The 21,083-nt window shown below is 42.0% G+C and overlaps 1 protein-coding gene across 1 annotated transcript; it reads right to left on the reverse strand.

The window, feature by feature from the left end:
- Positions 1-19,450: 19,450 nt before the first annotated feature.
- LOC149170621 (uncharacterized) lies at positions 19,451-19,756 on the reverse strand. The gene has a single exon (XM_089425657.1). It carries the CDS (start codon positions 19,754-19,756, stop codon positions 19,451-19,453), a length of 306 nt encoding a protein of 101 aa, XP_089281783.1.
- Between the last annotated feature and the right edge of the window lie 1,327 nt (positions 19,757-21,083).

Below are 21,083 nucleotides of genomic sequence, written 5' to 3' on the forward strand. Positions count from 1 at the left end.
CAATTCTCTTTATTAGAGATGCAGAAGAGGAACACGATGACAGCAGAGTTCCTACTTCTGCAAATCTGGAGAATAAGGCAGGGGAACAACTGGGGGAAGCAAAGGGAAAGGAGCCAATTCAAGCAAAAGCACAGGATGCGTCGACGTCTAAAGCTGGAGAGGACTCGGAAGAGGAGCTGGTGGGCTGGGGATACCCGATTGTGGAGATGGAGCCGGAAGAAACGGAACAGCAGACTAATTTCTCTAGTCATTCCCATGCCAGGTTCATTTTGATGATTTTGGGTCTCGGTCATATGGTCATGTCCTATAATTCTCTGTCTGGTTCGAGTCTTGAGCGTGGGTCTAGTAATCTTTATACAGGTCATGCTCTGTTTGTTACTAAGTTTTTCAGTTGTGTCTGGGAGTTCGCTAATCCTCAATGTCACCCCTGCGTGGGTTGTTCTGCTTCAGTCTCGGCCCCTGCGTGGGCACTGTCAAAGTTAAACTCTGTTTTTTGAGGTAGTTTTGGGGCAGCCAATGCTTAGAGTATGAAATTCTCAGCTGCTTACCACAGAGCCATAGTTGGCCATGGAAAACTTGTTTCTCTGCTTGTAATTTATTCATGTATATAATATAATACCCTAGAGTAGTTTTATGGAGAAAAAAAAAAAATGGGGGGTAAGGATCTACTTGTAACTTTTGGATTAGCTAAGAAAGAGATGGATGGGAAAACCATTTATTTTTTGCCTCCTCAATCCAAGATGGTATGCGAAAGGATAAGGATAAGAGGGTGTCGTCTTCCTAAAATTGTCATGATAAGGCATCAATCACAACATTATCTCAACCCGTATTATAGACTATTTCATAGTCATAGCCCAACATTTTTGTAAGCCGTTTATTTTGATGTGGAGAGGATAATCGTAGTTCCAAAAATTACTTGAGACTATGATGTTCAGTTTGGATCTAGAAACGTCATCCAAGCAAGTATGTTTTCTGGGTGTCTACTGCGTGTAGGATGGCCGTCATTTCTTTCTCATGAGTAGATTGACCCAAATTCTTGCCACTTAATTGTTGGCTTGTGAAGGCTATTGTTCGACCTTCTTATGTTAAGACTACTCCAATGTCAATCCTTGAGGCATCACATTTGATCACAAAGGGTTTTGAAAAATCTGGGAGGGCCAAAATTGTGGTGGAACACATAGCCCTTTTGAGATCCAAGAAGGTATTTTGAGATTCTTTTGTCTATAGGAATGCATTTTTCTTGAGAATGTTTGTTAGTTGTCTGGAAATGCATCCATAATTTCTAACAGATTTGTGAGAGTATCCTGTGAGGCCCAAAAATCCTCTTAGATTTTTCAAGGCCCGAGGTTGTGGCAAATCTTGCATTGCCTGAATATTTTTTGGATCCACGTGTACTCCTTCACAGCCCACAATGTATCCCAAGAAATACACATCTTCCATTCCAAAATAACGCTTGGAGAATTTCACAAATAATTTATTATCCTTCAAAAGTTTTTTTTCCAAAGGAAAAAACGGTAACCTTTTATTAAAGAGTTAATGAAAAGTTACACTAGCAGATGCATTTAAGCATTCCGTAAGCAGCCACATGGGCTCGAGTGCTGTCGCACCCCACGCAACGTTAGAAAACTAACGTTCACAAAGAATAAGAAAAGAGAAAGAGAAGAAGAGAGGAAGAAAGAAAAACTGAATTCCGGCAGTGAGTGGAACTCACGCTTCAAGTTTTTCTCCCCTTTTTCTTTTCGACCTTGCGCCACTCTCCTTGGGTGGGCTCGATCGAGGCAATAACTAACTGTGTTTCTGCATTCTGTGGGCCTGGTTCTTTGTCTGAGTCTGAAGTATCTGATTGGTGATGCCGTTTAATGCCTCCCATGCTTTGGTTCGCACTTGTCGTCTCTGCCTGATTCTTCTCTGCTTGATTTGGGTGAAACTGTGAGTCCTTTGTGACTGATGTGGTACCCTTCTGAGTCTCTGTTTCTTGAGTAACCTCGGCATTCTCTGCAGTAGGCTCTTCCTCCTCTGCTTCTGATTCTTCGTCCTCCGAGTCTGGGGTGGAGAATTTCCATCCTTTCCTCTGCTTCCCTTTCTGCTTCTTTTTATTGTTTACTTTCTTGGCTTCTGGACATGAGCTTTGCAGGTGTCCTGTCTGCCTACAGAGCCTACATCTGAAAGCTGTGTTTTCATAGTCTAGTGCCTGTAACCAATTTTGTTGTTTGTAGATCAGCCTTATGTTGTCCGGTAGCCCTTTGCTTAGATCTACTTCCACACAAATGCGTGCGAAGGTGTTGATCCTTTCATCAATCCTTTCCAGATCTGTTTTGATATATTTCCCTACGCTGTTCCCAATACCTTCCAGGACTTGTTCACTCCAGAAGTGAAGGGGAAGGTTGTATAGGCGCACCCAAACCGGTACTATGGATACAGTCATTTTGTTTGGATCGAAATCTGGAAACCATGGGGTCATAAACAGCCCTGCTGTTCCCCAAAACCACGGCCCAGCGCTGATGACTGTATCTCTGACTTCCTTGGATGTGAATCTTACTATAAAAAACCCCTTGGAGCATAGATGTATGTCACATTCCATGGTCCAATTGGTGAAGATCCAGTGGAATAGATCCATAGGTTTAGGCCAAAAGCTGTTAAAACGGCATATTAGGGCCTGCGTTTCATAGGACTTGACGAAATCATCAAGCCCTGAAGAGTCAAAGTTCAGAGCTGGGGTTTGCCCCAATTGATCTACAATGTATGGCTTGGGCTTATTTCCGCCGTGGTCTGGCGAGGGCCCTGAGTCTCTGTTGCCTTGTAAAATGTTTTTGTAGAAACAGCCTCCCTTGGGTTGGTGCTGGGGTGTTGTTTTCCCCTTGCCTCCCCCTGAAGGGCTTGGTTGTCCCTAAGGCATAGCCCCTCCTCTCAGCCTCAGGTTTAAAACAATGATTGTTCCTGGGCTGATCTCATAGCTTTTCATCGTTTTACAGTCCTGGAGGGACCACCTACCACTGACCAAATGTTGGATCTGTACTGGATATCCCATCTCTGTCCATATCTGCTGTTTCAGCTGCAAGATTGTGCCTTCTGCATGAACCCACACTAATTGGGTTTTCCCCTCAGGTGATTTTATAAAAATCTGAAAGCGAGTTGATCTTACCTGCTCTGGCTGTAAACAATCTTCCAGATCTGGCCTCGTTTTGGGTCGTCTTTCTTTGTGCATGTCTAGATCTACAACCCCTCTGCTCGATCTGTGCTTGGTGCCTCCGATCTGCTGCCTGGGGTCTCGAATGTTGGCTGGATCAGGTAGATCTGGGCCGGATCTGCAAAGTTTTGGCCACTGCATTGAAAGAGGGAGCAGATCTGCAGCATGCAGACCCCCCCTGCCATTACTCTGTGCGTTCTGGGAATGGCGCATCCTGGTCTCTAAATGCAGTACGATATGGTGTCGGCTTTGTTCAAAGTCGTAGTTGAGCACCACGCTTCTCATCACCCCGAAATCCTCCTCGATTAACCATGCACGGAGGTGATCTACCATTGAGGACCTCGCTGCTTGATCCCGTTGTAATCCTTGCCGTAAGAAGCGTACGCGCAGATCAAAACCCTCGGCTTCTTCAGCTGACAAATGGTTCGGAAAAGAACCCAAATCATGGATCTGACCAGGTTTTTTGAGCAGATCTCTATCTGCGTAGGTCCTGAGCATTTCCTGTCGTTTCCAGTTCAAAAAAGCATAATTCCTTGAGACAGAGAACCTCACAGATACGTTGCCGTATTGATCTGGAAGGGTTTGGGGTCCTTGTCTGTGCCACTCCCCGGAGAGAACCCTTTCAGCTACGTGAAGAAAGACGCTCACCGTATCTCCAAACCCTGGATCGCCTTCAGCCTTTGCAGTAGTCTTTGGACCGGTTGCAGCCAACATCAAATCTCTGCGATAACAAACCCTAGCACTCGCCATTCTCCTCCGCCTTCCCTCCTACTCTTCGTCCTATTATCCTTCAAAAGTTGCAATACCTTATCAACATATTTAAGATGTATTTCACATGTTTTGTTTTAAATGAGTATATCATCAAAAAACACTAGGACAAATTTTCTAAGATATGGCTTGAGAAGGTGATTCATGAGACTTTAAAAGGTGGATGGAGCATTACAAAGACCAAAGGGCATAACCGAAAATTCATAGTGACCTTCATGGGTTTTGAAACCTATCTTGGGAATGTTCAATATTGTCATTCTAATTTGGTGATAGCTTGAATAGAGATCCAACCTGGTCATGAATTGGGTGCCATAGAGTTCATCAAGGAAATCATTGACTACTGGAATAGGGAACGTATCCTTGATGGTGAGCTTGTTGAGGGCCCTGAAGTCGGGACACATGCACCACTCCCCATCTTTCTTTAATACCATAACCACTATGGATGAATAAGGGTTGGTGTTGGGACAAATCACGCCTGCATCTAGTGGCTCCTTAATAATATTTTAAATCTCATTATTTTGTGTTATGGATAACTATAAGGGAAGACATTGGGTGGATAGCTACCCAAAATCAAGGATATTTTCAGGAAAAGCAATTGTTCCTTTAAATCAGAGCATCAGATCCACTCTTACATTTAATTATCGATCCAAGTAGGCTTAATTTTTAGAAGACTATCACGCAAAGTCTATGCTAAGGAAAATGATGACTAGTATAAAATAATCTCAAGCAAAAGTCATTTCACATTCACTCTCAACAATCATCAAAGTTGTTACACACTGCAGACAAATTCAATGTGAGGAAATGTTGTAGAATAAGCTACTTTGTCACTCAACCACTCTGACAGCACTCCTAAAAATAATCACTCATTCATTCTCACACATAAAAGAAAGTGCAATCCAAACTTTAACATCAAACTAAATAATTCATTGCCACACTAGTATGAGGGACCAGTCCAATACTTAAGTTGTCACACCATCCAAAGCTTACTGCAAAGAATTAAATTAAATGAAATTAACTATAACAACAATCGTAACAGTAATCACATAACTGAGAAGAATTTATGAAATTAAGTATTCTACTCTAACTAACTAGTTATCCCTACTAAGAAGGAGGGACCTTCCTCTTCAGCATGGGTTGGTGCACTAAAAAGCACACGGGCTACTCATAGGAAATTATTGAACCACAAAGTTGAGATTTTGCATTAATAAAAGTATCAGGATTACAAATCTTTGGTGTTTTCCCCCTTCCATCACATTCTCTTATCTTCACTCTCTCTCTCTCTCTATGGCTAGCCCTTGTGGGAAAAAAACCTTCTCTTTTATAGATCTTAATTACAATAATAAGATAATCATGAGAATCTTTTGATTCTCATGTGATCTTAAAATAAAAATATATCTTAACAGTTACACAACGATTTCCATGGAAGGGGTGAAACTATAATAGTTTCCTTTAATTACAAATAAATTTAGAAAATATCTCAACCAAATGATCTGGATGCTCCACAAATATCTTTGAGTAATGAGTTGTTTCTTTTGACTTTAACATGCTCCTAGATCTGGTTTGACTAGGAAAGGCATCACGTGCTTAAACAAATTGGTTGTCTAACGACAACAACTCATAGATCCTTTTATCTAAATAGATAGAGGAAGAGAAATGTAATCCTACAACAACAAGCTTCAACAAACCATTCAAACCTGAAACAACCCATAGATTAGTTTTATGATAAAAAGTAGCCCAATACAGTAGTTCTAATGTCAAATTATAAGTAGAATTGGACTAAGAAAGTGACAAGTGAAAAGGGATATACTTAAGTGAATAAGGGTAGTTATAGTAATAATATATGGTCATGTTTGTCAAAAAAGAGTAAAATAAACAAGAAAATAAGTAGGAAAAATATGACAATTCCATGACCCAACATCACCCCCCAGCTTAAGCTTATGCATGTCCTCATGCAAACTCATGTCACATATTCCTAACATGTTGAGAGTGAAGTTGTGTGAGGTTTTAAAGTTACTGCCATGTCTTCACCTTTTCCCTTGTATCCTAGAGAAATGACCAACTCTACCTCCCAAAGCTTATCAGTAATATGATATGGATGTTGATACTGATAGGTGGGCAACCAAACAAGAGGGAACTTGAATCTAATTCCTATCCAACTTGCACCACTCCTCTTAATACAGTCAACATACTTATGAACTCTGGAAAGTGCTTGCTCAAAATTCTGATAGCAGTAGGGATCCTCCTCCTTCAATTCTTGTTGGGACAAATCCCATCTCAACTTGCTTCCCTCCAAGGCACTAGTTCTCATCCCTTATATATTTCTCTGACATCTTTGTCAAATTGATTCTTGATGATCCATCAACAGTGTCTTATTGGCTGGAAACTGCCATATTTTATTGTATTATGTGTAATAGTTTCAACTGAACGAGGTTCTCCTCTAATGCACAGTTTTACCCATCCCTCATTGGTTTTATAGTATCATAGGCAACTTTCCATCCAATCCTATATTGCATAAAGGAAACAAAGGCCCTGAGTTGTAAATCTCCTGCATAGGGTGTCAAATTAAATGATTGATCTCCAAAAAAAGCGAGATCATCCAAGTACATCTTGCACATCAAATGTTGTTCTAAAAAATCAACGCTTTGGAAGGTTTCCAAGAAGTCTTGTATCTGCCTTGTTTTGTATGGTCATTTTTCCTTAAGGGTTGTTAATTGGAAGAGGTAATGTTTCTCTTGTAAATATAAAGGGTAAGAAGGAGAAGGAAGCCTACCACACAATAAACCATTAATGATCTCCTTTTCTTGCTATAACAATTGAACTTCTCTTTGCAACTCCTTCACCTGTTTTATTGCTTGATTCCTCTCCTTCTGAATTTTTACAAAATATTCAACTCTTAGTTTCTCAACCCACTCCCTCTTAAGCTTGTTGACCATTTCCTCATGCTTCTTTAGGAAGATGACTTCATCTTTAGGAAAGACCATTAATTTTTCCCACTACTCTGCTACCCTCATTAAATCTTCATATTTAAAGTAAGTTGTTTCAAATGTTGTTTCAGCATCCTCTTTCTGATCCCCTTTCTCCTATTGCTTCTCTATCTAAACTATTGGTTCTTTTGTAACAACAACATCATTTATAGGTTCTTTTATAACAACAGTCTTTTTAGTTTTAGTCCACTTTGTTTTAGTTGTTGGTTCTTATCTAATAACAGCATCATAAACATGTTATTGTGGGTTAGTGGATTGTTTTTATTCTTCCTGCTCTGCTTTGATTGTTGGTTCTTATGTACCAACAACTTCATCACCATGTTCTTGTGGAAAAGAAGGTTGAAATTCTTCATCTTGGTCCCCACTTGCACTCCTACTAAAATAGTAACAATTTTCATGATTTCAGCTCAATCAACAATTTGTTGGCAGCCCTTACAAAATTTCTCTATGAAAGTAGATGATGGCATTTCTATAGCTTCTTCCAACATATATAATCCAATTTCCTTCTTGAAATGGGTTTGTTCTTTAACAAAGGCAAGTTGTTTATTTAATTCCTCATTTTCCTTCCTAAGGTTTTCAATTTGAATGAGAGGGTCAATTTTTGTCTTACCTGGTGAAGTAATGTTGGGCGTAGCCCAACTTGGTCCAAGTTTTGGGTCAAAGACTCCACATTTTGATGAGAGAAGTGCACGGAGCTGACAAAGTTATATTCATTGCGCGGTGTCTCAGGGGATTTGGGGTGGGTCAAAGCCCCTTAGTTTGTAACGGTTTTCGCATATTAGTCCATTGTTTTGTTGGATCCATGGTATGTGGACCGTGGACTTGTAGTATGGAAGTAGTTATAAAGAATATGTAATACTTTGTCGAAAGGATACATAGAAAAACTAAGCATAGATTGTTCGTATTCTCTGTCTTGAGTCTATATTTCTGGGAAAGGCTCCATAGCTAAGTGCGCAGAGGCCTTGAAGAGTTTGTAGCTGAGTGCACAGACCACTTGCAGTTAGGTGTGCAGATTAGGGAAGAGAATGTATTGAGTGGACCCTCAGTCACTCCCATGACAAGCCATGCATGTGAATGAGGCCTTATAGTCACTCCCACGGTAAGGCATGCCAGGACTATGGACTTTTCCAACAGTTCTGAGCCAGCGACCCCGGATTCTGAGCCACTTTTTCAGGGCTAGGTCTCAGGCCACTGCCCAGAACTTCATGAAACTCCCATAAATGATAAACAACAATGGAATAAAGCTACTAATGCAATCATTTGTACAAGTACTTGATCTGACCTCTACTAGTAATGACAAACATTTCGTCAAACATGTCACAAAAATGAAATATACAGGTAGTAATAATATATTTGAGCATAGGGGTCTCATACTTATATGAGAATCATTAAGAAGCATTGATGCCTTATCATTTTCATGCTAATCAAAATATAATGAGATCCATACATCAAGATTGTCATAAAACATCCTCTTAACTAGCATATATTCAACAGAAATAACCAAGATATAACAGCCATAGAAACCACATATGAACATGTATATTTACCCATTAAATACAAGAGGAAAGGAACTCTTATTAACGTATGCAAAATGAAACTAGGTATGGGACTTCCATGTATCGCCCGACCATAGATTGGCTGAACCAAATCATTCTTTCATCCAATCACCCATGTGCCATATTCCAAGCATGAATGTGGGATCTCATGAAACAAATCAAACAAAACCAAACTAGGGCTTCCAGAGGCCAAATCACCTCAACCAGTGATTCCACCTCATGGTCGAACATCACTAACCATCACCAAATAGGTCTCTACCCAAATTTTTAAGGGTTCCAAATCGTTTGTTCCAACCAGGGCTTCCATGACTAGTAACTCAACCCACAGTTGTTGTCAAAGAGCGTTTGTCGAACTAGGTCTTCCAGAACTCGTAACTCAACCCAGCAAGGGCTTATAGAGATTTTGTCTAACCAAGGCTTCCAGGACTAGTAAATCAACCCAAGTTGTTGTAGGGATTTCAAAGCGCTTGTCCAACCAAGGCTTCCAAGAACTAGTAACTCAACCCACAGCCATAAGGAACATGAGAACCAACTAGAAAACAAAGGAAATACACCCACAACACCATGGCTATCTAGGAAATGGAAAGGCTAGGAAAATCCACTGTCAATCGAAGCAATCCCCCATGCCAACAACAGATCATAATCAAGAAACCACAAGCATGTACCATGCATGCCAAAACTAGCAAGTAAATCATACATGCAACTCGGTACCTACAAGAAAAACTCGTTGTAGTTATTGATACTGATGTCCTCTCGCATTTTCCTACTCTTCCTTGTGCCTTCTCGCTCTAATCCTAATTATGCCACACTCCTCCAAGTCTGATCCAAGAAACTCTAAGTGTCCAAGAGTATAAGAGAGAGTAGAATAGACAGCTCCAAGATAAAACTGACAAAAGCCATGAACTGATCCTCAAAAGCCTTTTTATTAATGAAGCCTCTATTTTCTTCATTTTCCATTATTTTTCCTTCATTTTCCTCCTCACATGCAACCTGTGACCTTTCACATCCCTTTCCCCTATTTTCCATTATTTTCATAAACAAAATTCAAATTAATGCCACTTTACCTTTCCAAAGCCTTTGCCATTGCCTTTGCCAATTTCCATAGCCATTCATTAATCACAAGTGATCCTTGTCACTATGTTTTTCCAACATTTAGCTTGGAATATGAGTCCCATTACCAAGGTTATTATTTTACCTTTATTAACTTTATTACACAAATTTTGACCAGGGTTGTTACATAATTCTTCAAAAAATGGATTACATCATAACATTTATCCCCTCCCCTCCCCTCAATCTCACTAGATTTGTTTGGGAAGAGAAGTATTTGTTGGAAATTCATACAATGATTATCCACAAAAACAAAACCAACTAGAGGTGCCTTACTACCCACCAATATCGAACATAAAGCAAAACATATATAACATTTTCAATTACAAAGTCAAGGAGGTCGATCCCCAGCGTTTCCTAGATTTATTAGCTTACCAGTCCCAACTAGAATGTGATACTCCATGTGTGTCGCACAAGCCTCAATCTTGTACATTTTTCCATGATGTTCCTCTGACTCCAGGGAATGGAGGAGAGGGCCTCTAGAATTTCCTTTTGGCTAGTTTGAAGATCATTAAAATAAGCTACATAATTGATTTTGTCCTCATGCCAATGTTGGTTCATAAAATCCAAAGAAGCCTAAATTCCTCTGAGATTTCTCACTAATGAAAGCAAGGGAAAGTTGTTGATCCATCTGACTAGGAGAAATTTTATGACCCACTCGCAGGACATCCTCCACTACCACCCCTTAATCCTTAATGTGGGCTCCTTGACGAGCCTGACCATTATCCCCACTCGCAACCCTCCTACACATCTCGGGCAGCCCCTTTGCCTATGCATTAGAATCACATCCCACCACCCACTTAGACAACCAGCACCACTACAAACTACCTCCACGCTAAATAAATGGCTCGAGATGCTACCGGCCACCTCCCACACCCCCAACCCAATGAACATGCGCAACCTTGGATATCCCACTAACCATGCACCAATGAACGCCAAAAGTCCCTGAGCAACACAAGGAGCACTAACCGACCTCTACTGCCACCAAACACCTAACAACACGACACTCATAACTCTCCCACTCTGAAAAATTCTAGACGAAACCACCCAGCACTAAGAGTATGCACCATTTTGAGCTTTAGGCAATGACAATAGGCATATATGCCTCCACATAAAATAACGAGACTCGCAGAATGCCAAGAGAAACACCCATTCACCTCCACCCAAGTAGGGAAATACCAAAAGCTCTGGCTAGTACAAGGAGGAACCAGAATATTCGAAACCCATAGAAATATGACACACCCCAGGGAAGAGACCCAATCCAGAAAATGAAAATTACGGTAAACTAAACACATAGTTCCCTAAGCAGCATTATCATCTCTTGCCGGAAGATTATGTCCAAACACTGTCAAAATCATTCCATAAAACCATGGAAGGGTACCACCCTCCCTACTATAACCACCAAAAGCAACAAAGTTACCCAATCCCACAAAAAATTACCTAGAGATAGTTGAACTACCATCCTCAAACGACGAATCTTGCTTCCAACAGGTGAATTCTCCTCCTCCAAGCTGTCAAACGAGCTCCAAGGATGCACACCCACTGAACCTGGGTCCCAAACATGGTATTCACAACTTGGAGCTTCAAACAGGTCCCATCTGTGCCATTTTAAACACCAAAGACCCCCCAACTACCAAAATTCCCCCCCACGACAATGTATGAGCCATGCGCAAAAGAAAGGGACTAGACACATCCACCACCTCCCTCTCTCATTGCTCAACTACCTCAAGCTTGCATATCGCCTTCCCCTTTAATCACTTGATCTACCCTTATCTTTCCAGAGAATTCTTTGCCTAAAAACAAGTGCCCAACATCATTGTCATACGACAAGTGGGATGCATTAAACACACTAGTCATAACTCCAAGGCTAGTTTTTCACCCCGAGCGGTGAAATGCTTATCTATTTGCAACGGATCTCCTAATGACTCCATACCTTGGCTTATCTAATTCGATGGCCATAGTGAGGCAAAATCCCAGTTTGCCAACCAGTCTGCCACAACGTTTCCTTATTTCTTTGTGTGAGATGTTATTTCATATGGAAATCATTAAACAAGCTCATAAATTCTCTTGACCTATGATTCTAATCTCCAACTTTTGATCACCTTGGAGGGATGTGATCCATTGATCGACTTCTGAGCTACTTGAATAACCATAGTTGAGTCTCATGTGATTTAAAGCTTTGGAGTCCCTATTTGCCTTGTCAATTTCAACCCTTTTTCCAATGTTGTAACTTCCACCACATTATTTTTAGTCGTGCCACAATGTCACAAAGACTACAAGCTCCTTACTATGCACATTTCGGAGAATCCCTCCATAGCCTATTGGACCTAGGTTTCCTTTGGAAGCCCCATTAAAATTAAGCTTCACAAAACCTTCAAGGGTAGGCAGGTGGGATGAAGGGGATAAAATCAGGTTAGGATGGCCTTGCCTTTGCACCTGATCCCATTTTTGTCGTGCTATTCCCAAGCTCCTTAATATATGCTCCTCTTCATTACTAGCCTTCTAGTCCTCCTCTGTCCATGCTTCCGTGTGTATAGTCTCTCTGATATTATCTTTTGTGATACTTTAAATTTACATGGTTGGCACTCTTTGGTCCTTAAATATCGGTTGGTTGTGACCTTTCCACACATTCCATTGGAGAACGCCAATGAACAAGGTCCAGGCCTGATTCACTATTGGATTGCAAAAGAAGTTTATCCTCCAATGCTCGATAGAATCATGAATATTATTTCTGGAGAAATTTGAGTTTCCAAATATTGTTGCCACATTATGCCATAGCCTTTCAACTTCCCTACACGAATTGAGAAAATGTTCTTAAGTTTCCTCCTAGAAAATACATATCGCACATCTTGATGGTCCTAAAAATCCTCTCCTTTGGAGTTGATCCCAAGTTAAATTTTTCTTCTACTGACCAACCAGAGGAAGTGGGTTACCTTGGGCCAAAGCCGCAAAGTCCAGATTTCTCCATATCAAATCATGTTGGAGCTAAGGGAACTCAACGACTAATGAGTATGCTTCTTTTTTTATAAATACACCAATTGATTTATAGCCCCAGTGCAATTTATATGAACCTAATGCTATGGGGATGTGACGTTCTCATAGGCTGCTAGTAAAGGGTTCCCAATTATTGGCACCTCAAGATTTATGTCCTCGTTCCCTATCTTCCATTGTCTCCATTCATCATAAGGCTCCCCTTCACACCAGTACTTGACTACACACTTCCAGTTTCTTCTTACGAGAGCATTCTTTATCGAAGCCAACTCCCGATCTCTATCTAATTTTGGGTGTTTCTCTTGGCATTATGTGAGTCTTTTTATTTTATGTGGAGGCATATGTGTCTATTTTCATTGCCTAAAGCTCAAACTTGTGCATATTTTTAGTTCTGGGTGGTTTCGTCTAGAATTTTTTGGAATTGGGGAGTTATGGGTGTCGTGTTTTTAAGTGTTTGGTGGCAGTAGAGGTCGTTTAGTGCTCCTTGTGTTGCACAGGAATTTTTGGCATTCATTGGTGTGTGGATAGCGGGGTATCTGAGGTTGTGCGTGTTCATTGGGTCAGGGGTGTGGGAGGTGGTCGATAGCATATCGAGCCATTTTTTTAGCATGGAGACAATTTGTGGTGGTGCTAGTTGTCTGGGTGGGTGAGGGGGTGCGGTTCTAATGCATAGGCAAAGGGGTCACCCAAGATGTGTAGGAGGGCTGCAAGTGGGGATGGATGGTCGAGCTCATCAAGGAGCCTACATTGAGGATGAAGGGGTGGTAGTGGAGGATGTCCAGCTAGTGGGTCGTGAACTTTCTCCTAGCCATATAAATCAACAACTTTCCCTTGATTTCATTACTGAGAAACTCAAAGGAATTCAGGCTTCTTTGGATTTTATGGACCAACAACAACATGAGGACAAAATCAATTATGTAGCTTATTTCAATGATCTTCAAACTAGCTAAGAGGAAATTCTAGAGGCCTTCTCCTCCCTTCGTTGGAGTCAGAGGAGAATCATGGACAAATTGCACGAGATCGAGGCTTGTGCATCACACATGGAGTATCACATTATGGTTGGGACTGGTCAACTAATAAATCTAGGAAATAGTGGGGATCGACCTCCTTGACTTTGTAATTGAAAATGTTATATATGTTTTGCTTTATGTTTGAATATTGCTTTTTGTTTTTGTGGATCATCATTGTATGACTTTGTAGCAAATACTTCTCTTCCCCAACAAATCTAGTCAGATTGAGGGGAGGGGAGGGGATAAACATTATGATGTAATCCATTTTTTGAAGATTATGTAAAATCCCTAGTCAAATCTGTGTAATAAAGTTAATAAAGGTAAAATAATAACCCTAGTCATGGGACACGTATTCCAAGTTGAATGTTGGAAAAAACATAGTGACAGGGATCACTTGTGATTAATTAATGGCCATGGAAATTGGCAAACGCAATGGAAAAGGCTTTGGAAAGGCAAAGATGAATTAATTGGAATTTTATTTATGAAAATAATGGAAAATGGGAGAAAATGGATGTGAAAGGTCACAGGTTGCATGTGAGGAGGAAAATGAAGGAAAAATAATGGAAATTGAAGAAATTAGAGGCCTCATTAATCAAAAGGCTTTTGAGGATCATTTCATGGCTTTTGTCAGTTTTATCTTGGAGCTCTCTATTCTACTCTCTCTCATACTCTTGGACACTTAGAGTTTCTTCGATCACTCTTGAAGAAGTGTGGCATACTTAGTATTGGAGCGAGAAGACACAAGGAAGAGCAGGAAAGTGCAATAGGACATCAGTTTTGTGGGTGTCTTTCTTTTGTTTTCTAGTTGGTTCTTGTGTTCCTTATGGTTGTTGGCTTGATAGGCCCTGACCCAGTTTCAACATTAATTAGCCAAGAAAATCCCTACGCTATTGGCCCTTTCAACATCAATCCGCGGAGCACGGACTGAAGTCTCACCCAAAGCAGTATGGGGGGATGCAGGAACCAAGTTTCTGCACCCAGAGATGGTAGTGATGTCGTTTTATACCCTAAGCCTTCCTTCATGCAAGTTGATAAGCCTCTTAGGGATTATCGATATACTCGTCTTAGTTGTCCTCTAGACCCCCGCAAAGGTCTACGACTATCCTTCGCGTACCCTAGATAGGTGGATAAGACACTTATGTGCCCTTATAACTACCCTTACTTCTTTATTTACCTAGATTAGCTTAAGTATCTGATAACTTCAACATGCATTAAGATGATCTTCACGTAAACAGATATTCTTTCTTGTGTTCATATAACAAAGCAAAACATATGGATTTGCGCGTCAATATAGTATTAAAACATAAACCCAATATTCATTATAACATAATCATATACATTTATAACATAAGTAAAATAGATCATAAACAGATAATTCTATAATAATTCTCTTTATTTATGCTTTAGATCTTCTTTACAGACTCTAACCGCCCCGTGCACAACGCTGCAGGGGTTCGCGCACTCAGTTGCATACTTCTACCCTAGGCATCTGCGCACACAACTGCAGAGCCTCTTTCCTACACTAAGACTCTTCACTCTTAGCTCTCACAGACCCATTACATTCATCAATGACTCCAACATATCAAGATTGTACTGAACTACCTTAGACTCTTCTAAGACTTCCCTTTTTATACAATCCCATGGTCCATGGACTATGGGTAGATCTCCTAAAGCCGACATGACTTACATAAAATAAGGGCAGAAACCCTTTATGAGTCTCTACATCTTCGCACTCCGCGGACTCTTCTAAGACTTCCCTTTTTATACAATCCCATGGTCCATGGACTATGGGTAGATCTCCTAAAGCCGACATGACTTACATAAAATAAGGGCAGAAACCCTTTATGAGTCTCTACATCTTCGCACTCCGCGGCCACAAAATGTGGAGACTTTACATTCTTTATACAAAAACTTGGGCTTTTAACCCCAAAATTGACTCCAAGGGACACATTCCCAACAGGCCCCAACACAAATATGGCGATTCTCCCTCGAGTCACTCTTCTAGCACAAATATCTTCTCGTGAATATCTCCCAGCTCCACCTGCACTACTGCAACCTCGGCTATACACTGCGTCGCCGCCTGCTTAGCCTGCTCTACTAGCTGCTCCATCGTTCGTCCTATGCTATCTACCTGTATTTTCTAATGTGTTGCCTACATAATAGCCACTTTTCTTTCAATGGTGGTCGTGAGCACATAGGATTCATCTAGCCAAGGCCCCAATTTGGCCTTCAATACTGCCTCCCTACGTTGTGCTACTTCCACCTGTTCCTTTAGTGCCTTTGCTTCCTATAGCTTCGCCAACCTCTGTGTGATGGCGTGTGTGTCGTTGCTCTGACCTCGTCATACCTCTGTTGTAGTTCCTTGCTTCGATTTCTAACATCTACAGGTTGGGATCTTCATGCAGACTGATAACTACTTCAAGCGACTTCTTGAAGAGCGTAGTGCAATCCTTCACTGTGGCATCTATTGTTGCAACTACATCCTTGACAGTTGCCTCATGTCGCTGTCTGACTTATGGTGGAGTCGATGGCTGGGCCTTCAACTCAAGCCCCGTTAAATTAAGGTTGAGCTCAAACTGAACCTTAGCCAGCTCTATCTTTGTGTCACACACACCTGCAGCGAGCTTCCAAATTATGGTGTCGATTGGCACATCTTCTGGGATTTGTAGCTCCGCAATAGTTCTGCATGCTTCAGCTACAATGGTTGTGGTGTGCTCATTCTTCACTAAATCTTCTTAAGGAGATCAATAGTGGAAGTCTTCTCTACGAACATTTGGGCATTGTTAACCTTCTGTTTGTTGGTCACATTTAGCGTGCACTACTCCCAGGCCCGAAGTTCTGCGATCACACCATCTTGCAGGGTGTGAAGGGCTTCACTTGGAAGTGTGGCTATGTTCAAACCAACCTTCTTGAGAGTGCTGACGGTGGCCCTATCAACTTTCGCTTCTACAGTCAAATCTCCATCCAGTAGTGCGACGACCCAAGGACCCATAGAGCAAACCATCTCCGTTACTTCTAAGGTTCCATGTGCCAAGCTATTAGACACCATGATGCCCCACCCTACACCAGTCTGTAGTTGAGTAGCTTGGATCTGTAGCTCACGCAGACCCATCTGAATGGAAACCAAATCTTGTTTTTGTTGCTGCTCAAACTGCTGCAGTAGTTCCACAGTTGCATCCCGTATTGTGTCCCTAATGTCATTCAAATCACCTTCCGACAAAGTGATCGGGTCGAGTGATGATTTAATGGCCTTGGACTTCTTCCGTGGCCCTTCTTTTTCCTACTCCCTAGTGCACTCAACTCGGATTGGAGTAGTCTCCGAGTCTGCACCACCCTGTCTTGATTGTTTCTCTTCTTCCTCCATCTGCGGTGAAGAAGACTTTTGACTTCTGTCAGAGTCACACTCTTCCTCATCTTCCTTCTCTTTTGCCTGCTTCTTAGTAGCACACTCTACTCTGGCATTTTCCTCTGCCTCCTTTTTCCTCCTGTCAACCAACTGCTACATCTTCAACCGAGCCTCTTCCTTCTGCTGCTTTCCTTTGGACTTAATGGACCCATCTGACAAATATAAGGTCATGCGCCACTCTGCTGGCCAATGCTCAAGGACCGATGTGATTGCATCATCTGTCGTAAGGCATGAGAGATCATACCACTTCTGCTTAGGGTCCTTTCGTGCGTGCATGGAGACACAGTGGAAGTCCGCCTTGAACTCCACATATCCTGACAACTACTCAAAGACAGTTGGTGATAGTTACATCTTGCAGTTTATCGCGGCGCAGATGCTTTCTTCCATCAACACCCAAAATATCTTACTGTCCTTGACCCTTTCGGGGTCCTTTGTGGCCTAGAGCAAAGCGAACTTCGCTACTTCTAGCAGATCTGATGCGATCGGAGGAAACTAACTGTCCTCCAGTAATTCCCACGCGACTAGTATGATTGATAGTAGAAGCCATGCATAATGGAAGGTCTTACTCTGGTCTTGTGCTTCTCTACAGTTCACGAGGAACTCGCTGCAGAGGTAGCGCACCCAATTGAATTGTACGCCCTCCACGCACTGGGCTGCTAATGACATAACTAGTGTCGACACTTCATTTGCGTGACACTTCCTCATTATTTTCCCAGCCAGGATCTGGGTGGCTACCTTAACCGTGAGGTTGGTTATGCTGGAAATTGAGTAGCCGCGCAGTTTCTTGGCAAGCTTAAACTTGTCCTTCATTCTTTCGGCAAGGTCGCGTTTACCCGTCTTTCCGCCAAATTCCTTGGCCGGTTTCAACCCTGAGTGCGGTAACAATGTGATCTTGTGGATCAACATAGCGGTGATTGGTATTGGTTCTCCTAACCATAGGCATCTGTTGTGCACCAAGCATAACGATTATTTGATCACTATCAAAGTTATGGGTGCGCGGTTGTAATGCAGCACCCATAGCAGGTTCAACAGTCCTGCCTTGTCCACCCCTTTAATCCACTGCCTAAGCTCTAGTGCGATTACACTAGAATATTTATAGAAGACACGGGTCATAAATGTATCCATCGGCAAGTGGGGAAACCGCTCAATATCCACCAAGTCCCAATCCTCTAACTTCAAATGTGGTACGCGCGCTAATTTCGGACCTTCGAATGTGATCTTGTCTCGCAACAACGGTGTGTTAAGTAAAAATTGCCCTCATCTAAGTCCTTCGAGACCTTCACCTTGCCTTGGCATGGAGGAATGTATTCTAGTAACTTGGAAATAGGGTTTACCCCCTCAATATCGATATCCTTTGTGCCCATACTAGTGTCTTCTGTGCCCTCATCAGATTCTAGATGTACTACCTTTCCCTTCTCATGCGTGGTAGGCTTCTCTTTCTTCTAGTGCTTTCTCGGCGACTCGCGCACCAGTTGTGTCGCTTTCTGTTTGTCCTTCTTTGTCTTAAGACCCTCTCTGGTCGGCGTAGGCCTCGGCCTGGGAGACCTTGGCAATTTTGGCACTTATGCGGGCACCTCTACACTTGCAAACTCAGGGACAACTCCCTCAGAGGCCATCGATCCTCTAGCACTTACGATTTCCACAGGCACCGACATGAGGCTAGTAAGAAGCTCCTGGGTTGCTTTAGGCAACTTGTCAAATACTGAACTACCCACCAAAGCCTCAAAATTCTCAACATTCATGCGCGCCTGATAACTCAACACATTAATTCTCAGAATGCAAAGTGCTTTTCGTTGGGCGGCCATCTGTAATTTATAGCCAAATTCAAATTTGAATACAATCATTTCCCCCAAAATCTGCTCATAAATGCTAGATTGGCAACATATTTTCAAAGATTTCGCTCTTAAATTCTGACTTAAATGCCCCCCCCCCCCCTCGCTCCACTTAGCCATTTTTCACTGTCAACTCATGAACAGTGACCATAACGGTCACTTTCTGGCTTCCCTGCACGGTCTCTCATTCAATAGCGCAGCTCCCATCACACTTCTGTTGATACTGTGGCGTTCCTCCTTTTCGTGCAGTCCCCCAGTCACACAGCTCTACAACTCAGGCAGTGTAGTTTATAGTCCCGTGCCTCCTTTTAGTTACCTGCAGCGCTAAGACTATGCTTCCACCATATAGTCATCTGGTCGAATCCCTGGTGTATGGCTTCAATCAGCTGCCATTTACATTCCCTGGAAATGGCTCTCCATTCAACTTCACCAACTGAACTGCTCCACCATCAGTAATCTCCTGGATGACATAGGGCCCCAGCTAATGCATCTGAAATTTTCCTGGAAATTTATCAAACTTGTTTTCATATAATAACACTAAAACATTTACCTCGAAGGTGCGCAGTTTGATGTGCCGATCGTGTCATGCCCTTTCACGCTCCTTTTTTGCTAATGGAATCCAGCCAAAAATCTATCATCTTCCAGTTCTGTCAGTTGCACGAGCCTTTCTTCCAGGGCTCCATGATCTGCCATTCCTGTAAATGCTATTATGCGCAGACTAGGTACAATGTACTCCATCAGCATCACAGCTTCTACACCATAAACTAGCCTGAAAGGAATTTGTCCAGTCAGCTTTTTGCAAGTCGTCTTGTAAGCTGATAGCACCGTGGGTACGCACACATCCCAGTCATTTCTTTGTGCATTACAAACCTTCATCAGCGCGTTCTCCAATATCTTATTAAATGCTTCAACCATATCATTAACCTCTAGGTGATAAGGCATACTCTTTTGGTGATAAACTTGGAATTCCTATGTCAACGCGCTGATTGTCTCATTAAGGAAATGCGTATCGCGATCGCTCAACAAAATCCTCAGGCAACCAAACCTAGTCAGTACATACTCAAAGATGAACTTTGCTGTTGTTTCCCCTGTACAGTCCTTCACAAGTTGCACCTCCAACCATCTAGTCAAATACTCCGTCGCGGTGATGATGTACCGCGCACCTGTCTTCTTTCCTAAAGGCTGAATTGGTCCTACAAAATCAATTGCCCACTTCTCAAATGGTTGTAATGATAGTTGTGGATTCAGAGGCAGATCACCCCTCCATGATGGCTTGCTCGTCCTATGACATCCATCACATGCCTTATGCAACATCGGCCACCACAACCCAGTGCGTAAAATATTCTGCACTTTTGCTTTTCCTGCATAATGTCCTCTTGCAACTCCTCCATGAGCTTTAGCAAGGATGTTGCTTCGTTCAAACTCAAGCACATAACTCACAGTATTTCATCCGAGCCCATTTTATATAAGTGCCCTGCAATGACAAAAAAGTCTGTCGCGCACACCGCCAACTACTTCTTTTGTTGACTAGTATACCCCTCCGGAGTCGTCCTCGTCGTCAGGAAGTGTATGATATCTGCAAAGGGATTGTCCGCGACACACACTGCAAAGAGTTGCGCGTCAAGTAGTCCTTCCTCCAAATTAGTAGGCTCCTCTCCTATTTAAATACACGACAAATTATCTAGTCCAGCATTCAATCATCCTGGCTTCAAAATAACTTCAAAATCATCTTCTTGAAACAACAACAACCATCTGCATATCTTCCCCCCAACATAGGTTTATTACCAAGTACTTCAATGCAGAATGGTCTATATACATCTTAAAGTGTCTGCCCACCAAATAGTGCCTGAACTTCTGGAGCATGTATACCATGGCCAAACCTTCATGCTCTGTCATTGAATAATTCTTCTCAACTTTAGACAACTTCCTACTCACAAATGCTATAGGGTGATCCAGCTCTCCCTCAATGGCTTGTGTCATTACTTTCCCGAGCGCAACACATGACATGTCCACATGCACATGAAATTCCTTCTTCCAATCCGGGAAGACTAGGATCGGCGTGTTGACCATCTATTCCTTTAATACATCCAAGCTTTGTTGACATTATTCATTCCAACAGAATGTAGCATCCTTCTTTAGCAACTTCTCCATCGGCGCGGTAATCTAGGCATAAATCTTAATGAAATTTCTATAGTATCTCTTATTCCCCCATGTTGCATGCAGCTGTTTGACACTTCTTGGT

The sequence above is a fragment of the Pinus tabuliformis genome, chromosome 4_2 (genome assembly GCF_031772625.1).
Source record: "Pinus tabuliformis cultivar Carrire ecotype Pingquan chromosome 4_2, CPIR1, whole genome shotgun sequence".
NCBI lineage: Eukaryota > Viridiplantae > Streptophyta > Pinopsida > Pinales > Pinaceae > Pinus > Pinus tabuliformis.